The sequence below is a fragment of the Chenopodium album genome, chromosome 5 (genome assembly GCF_948465745.1).
Source record: "Chenopodium album chromosome 5, dcCheAlbu1.1, whole genome shotgun sequence".
Classification (NCBI taxonomy): Eukaryota; Viridiplantae; Streptophyta; class Magnoliopsida; order Caryophyllales; family Amaranthaceae; genus Chenopodium; species Chenopodium album.
Genome location: NC_137838.1, coordinates 63,372,259 through 63,377,601, shown reverse-complemented (window position 1 = coordinate 63,377,601; position 5,343 = coordinate 63,372,259). Strand labels below are relative to the sequence as shown.

Genomic DNA, 5,343 nt, shown 5'->3' with positions numbered 1-5,343 from the left:
GACTCAAGCAAAGACTAAGTTAAGACCTCACGTATATGTATTAAACTGGATAGGACGTGGTATTTTAGTCATAACTTTTTATCTGTGACTCTTATTTAGATGAAACCAACGCCAAATTTAAGATAAAACTCGGGGCTACAGATCCATAGGTTGTAAGACTCGTAGTTCTTTCTAGAACTCCAGTTATGACCAAAATAAGTTGACACTTGTGCAGTATACGGGAATAAAAATCCGGGTTGACTTAAAGGAACTATGACTCGATTTTAGGTATATTTATTAGCTCTAATTTATTAATTAATTAATAAAATAAAGTCCTTTAGCTATTAATTAGTTTATTTAGGCTTAATCACAAGTCAAACAAACGGTTAGGAAAAACACATAGAGTATGCACAACAAATAATGCACAATTAGTCAAGTAGGCACAATATGATGCAATGAGTTTGCAACCTAACCATGGCTCTAGTTCTCTAAATTTCGGGATATGGTTTAGTCAAAGAGGGTCCATGGTTAATTGTCCGGATGCACCGCGCGGAAGCCTAACCGTGGATGGGACACCGCGAGTTTTAGAAAAAACTCGCTTCCATGGTTTGGTGAATTCAACAATCTCGGATGTACCCTTTGTTGCACGGAGCGTTCAATCGGGTAGTTGGAGCATGAATTCCGAGAGGGTTATGTCCATATGTAGAACACATATGGGTTTCAGAAAAGTGAGAAAAAATTCAATCAGGAAGTAGGATCGAGCAAACAATACGAAAAACCGATCGAAATTAGAACGCATATTTCTGGCTCGGTATTGGGGGAGGTTGGCGCCAACAATCATAGACTGACGCCAGCTTTTAACTGTAGCGCCTGGCGCCAATGGTGGCGTCTGGCGCTACGACTAAAAGTCTGGCGCCAAGCTCTGGCCCCTGGCGCTATTTCCCACATGCCTCAGCAGCTTTCTATGCTCGATAAAATTTTCCAGTTTCTCGCGGTGTTATTTCGGTCCTAGTTGTGAAAGATATTTCTCAAATTTCCTACGTGTAAAATCCTATGTTTTTAACTCATTACGGATGGTCTTTCCAATGAGATCTTTTTTATGCATATGATAATAATGTTAATCAAAATTACGCACATGAAATACTTAGAACGTTTCGAGTCTCATCCACTCATTCTAAATCATTGCCGAAACAAATTCAAGAATTAAAATAGAAATCTTCCCTAGTGGAGTCGCCAAAAAACTGTAGGGAATAAATTTCAAGCGTTACTCCCCTAGCTTGAACCCCATTGTGATCATACACTAAAGTACGGTGGCGTCCAATAAAAGGGAAGAAGATAGAGCAAAAGAGTCGCAAACAAGTTTTAGGAACTTGTAAACCGTTCACGAGGTGAAGGTTACACCCCTTAACGATCCAAGAGATCGTCAATTCCATAAGGTCTAGAACCAAATAAGGGTTCGGGGATGAAGGTACAAATCCAACCTAAAAGAGATTGAATCTGCCCTAATAATAGGCCTCTACTTTATTCTGATCGTATTCATGTGCGCTTTCTAATTAACATGCAATCAATAGGATTAACCCTAAACCTGTTTAATCCATGTTGGTTGAATATTAATGCACAAATAAATCTATTATTAGCGATCACTTGAAATATAATCACATTAACCCTAATCAAGATTATTAATTATCTTATTAAGCATGATTACAAGTATCAAATTCCCTTTAAACATGCATAAAAGGTGTGATCAAGCAATCACAACATATAAGCAAGCAACATAAATAATAATAAATAATAATCATAATCATAATAATAAAATTATAATCATCATCAAAATAATAATAATCATAAAAATAATAATCATAATAATAATCGTCATATTAAAATAATAATCATCAAAATAACATTCATAATAATATTCATAAAAATTATAAATTATAATTATTATAATCATAATCATGTTCATGTTAATATTAAAACATAATAATAATAGCAAGATCCTAGGAATGATACTAACAAGATTAATAACAAACCCTAGCATGTCACTAAACAATAAAAATCAAATCTTTAACCCTAACATGATACTAACAATCATAAATATTAGGAAGAGAATAAAAGACATCGAAGGAATCATAATAAGCATATTTGATATTATAACTTTTTCCCTAAACATGATACTAGGAATATCATAATAACAATATAAACATGATTTTTACATCATAATATCAATTAAAACCATTAAAGCACTTACTTTGATGCCTCGTACCTCTTTCTAATAACAAAATACACACGTTAGTAACTTCAAGGAAAATAATAAATAAACAGTTAAATTAAATAATTGAAAGAGAGATTTGGGACCAAATCCTCAGAAATTAAACCTTTCACGTCTAGGGCGAAGGCAACTTCGAATATGGCTAGGTGTTTCTAGATCTTGCGAATGCGGAATTTTGTATTTGAAAAGCAAGGTTTGAGAAAGAAAGAGAAAGATGAAATAATCAAGAAAACTTGATGAGAATTGGTGAATGATTAAGAGAGAATTAGAGAATTAATGATTGCGAATGAAAACTGATTGTAGGTGAATGAAAACGGAGTTTTTAATACGTTATTTATAGAGAAAATCAGCCAAAAAGATAAAATTAACAAAACAGAGTCTGGCGCACGCAAAAAGAGATTGGCGCCAGCCATTGGCCATTGGCTCCAGGCGCCAACGTCAGCGCCAGACGCCAATGCTGGCGCCAGGCGCTAATGCCTGGCGTTAGGCGCCAATCTTGTTTTTGACACGTTTTCTAAAATCTGATAAATTTTGCCGTACAGGAGGATAAAATCGTATCTTTTCCTCAAAAATGTTCTTTGATTTTAATTAAAACTCTGAAAAGTCAACAAAAGTCAATTTATCAATGCTAATTGAATTAGGAATGAAAAGAACCTTCTAGAAGAATCTAGAAGACTAAAACCATTCCTAATTGCATTAGGAATGATAAATCATATTAGGCCCTCCCCTAGATCATTGGGCCGCATATAAGGCTCAAACCGGGCCCAGTTTGGTAAATTGGTCATAACTTCCTCAATATTCATCGGAATTGAGCTTATAATATATCGTTGGAAAGCTCTTGTCAAGCCCCATCCAACTACACTACTATTGGACCTATATCATGGACCAACCAAACTGGATTGGCTGTTTTCTTAAAATAAGTTTTCAAAAACAGAGAGAAGAGAAAAGAAATTAAAACTATCCGCAACACTAAACTTTCCATACTTTCGCTTCATTCGATTATGATTCCCTTTTACAGTCCAAATAGGTGTCTACAGGGATATTCCCTTTTACAGTCCATGAAAGAGCTAAGAAATCAAGTAAAAGCAGAGTAGCAGGGATAATGGTCACAAAGGCACTCCAAAATGTCAACAGAGAAGTCATTAGAGACATGTTACTAAACAAATTTATACCAGCTGTTGTTTCAAATTGGCCTGCGAGTCTACCTAAAAATGTCATTATTCAGTGGGATAATGCAATGCCACATCAAATACCAAGATATGAAGAGTTTATGGCAACAAGAACAGCAAATGGCTTCAACATACAATTTGTTTTCCAACCAGCACAATCACCAGACTTAAATGTTTTGGATTTAGTCCTTTTTAGGTCTATTCAGTCATTACAATATCAGTCTTTCCCAAAGAATCTAGATGAACTTGTTGAGAAAGTAATTGAACCTTACAACACATTCAAACCAGAAGTGAACAAGTACATTTCGGTCACATTACAAAGATTCATGATCAAAATACTCAAGGCACAAGGAGGGAACAAGTACAATATCCCACACATGAACAACAAAAAACTTGAAAATATGGGCATCCTGCCAGATAAAGTCAAGGTACAGAAGGAAGTAGTGCTTGAGGCTATTGAGTACCTAAACACAATGTTTAGGCCAACCCCTTAAGGAAATCATGATGAAGAAGAGGAAATGGAGGTTGATGCAGACTAAGTCAGGCAAAGACAAACAGAAGGTAGAACAACAACATGTACTGTCACACATAACCATCTACAGTGTTCAGTTCTATGTGCAGGTTTAAGACTTTTTTTGTTTTTAATGATTTGGTGGTTAGGTGTCTTTTGAGTTTTAGGATGTGAGAAACACTAAGGCAGTGATATGTTAGTTCAAAAGCTATTGTAATAGGCTTTTTGTAGCCACATTTTGAAATGAATCAAAGTATTGAAAGCATTATGACTAATGACAATTAATCCATCAAGAGGAAAACTTAAATGTTGAATACAGCAACTCAAACAAGTTTACCTCAACAAAAATCCCATAACTGAGATTGTTGGAGCAAATCACTTGATCAAATTGTAATTCAATGGAGTCCCTTCATCATATGGATTGTGTACACACCTACTTTTGGCCTCTTGTCCAGAAAAGGAAGTGCGATGATGTTACAAAAACCCGTTCTTCATGCTGGATTAAAGTTGAATTGTTTATGCACTACGAAAAGCATTATTGTAGGGAATATTTCAAGCGTTATCCCAAACTTGAACCCCACTGTAATCATACACTAAAGTACGGTGGCGTCCAAAGGGAAAGAAGATAGAGCAAAAGAGTCGCCAACAAGTTTTAGGAACTTGTAAACCGTTCATAGGGTGAAGGTTACACCCCTTAATGATCCAGGAGATCGTCAACTCCAATAGGTCTGGAACCATGACTGGTAGTTCGGGGATGAAGGTAAAAATCCAACCTAAAAGAGATTGAACTTGCCCTAATAATAGGCCTCTACTTTATTCTGATCGTATTCATGTGCGCTTTCTGACTAACATGCAATCATTAGGTTTACCCTAAACCTGTTTATCTATGTTGGTTGAATATTAATGCACAAACAAAACTATTATTGGCGATCACTTGAATTATAATCACATTAACCCTAAACAAGATTATTAATTATCTTATTAAGCATGATTACAAGTACCAATTCCCTTTAAACATGCATAAAAGGCGTGATCAAGCAATAACAAAAAATATAACAACATAATAATAAATAGTAATAATAATAATCATAAAAATAAAAATAATAAACATAATCATGTTAAAGCATAATAGCAATAGCAAGATCCTAGGCATGATACTAATAAGATTAATAACAAAACCTAGCATGTCACTAAGCAATAAAAATCAAAGCTTTAACCCTAACATGATACTAACATGAATATTAGGAAAGAAAATAGGAAGCATAGCAGGAATCACAATTGTCATATTTGATATTAAAGTTACCCTAAACATGATACTAGGAAGATCAAAACGCCCTAAAATGACACTAGGAATCATAATAACAACCTAGACATGATTTCTATATCATAATAACAATGAAACCAATTAAAGCACT

At 34.7% G+C, this 5,343-nt stretch overlaps 1 protein-coding gene across 1 annotated transcript; it reads left to right on the top strand.

Annotated features, from left to right (window-relative positions):
- Positions 1-3,350: 3,350 nt before the first annotated feature.
- On the top strand, positions 3,351-3,911 carry LOC145632998 (uncharacterized). The gene has a single exon (XM_081685312.1). It carries the CDS (start codon positions 3,351-3,353, stop codon positions 3,909-3,911), a length of 561 nt encoding a protein of 186 aa, XP_081541438.1.
- Positions 3,912-5,343: the final 1,432 nt, after the last annotated feature.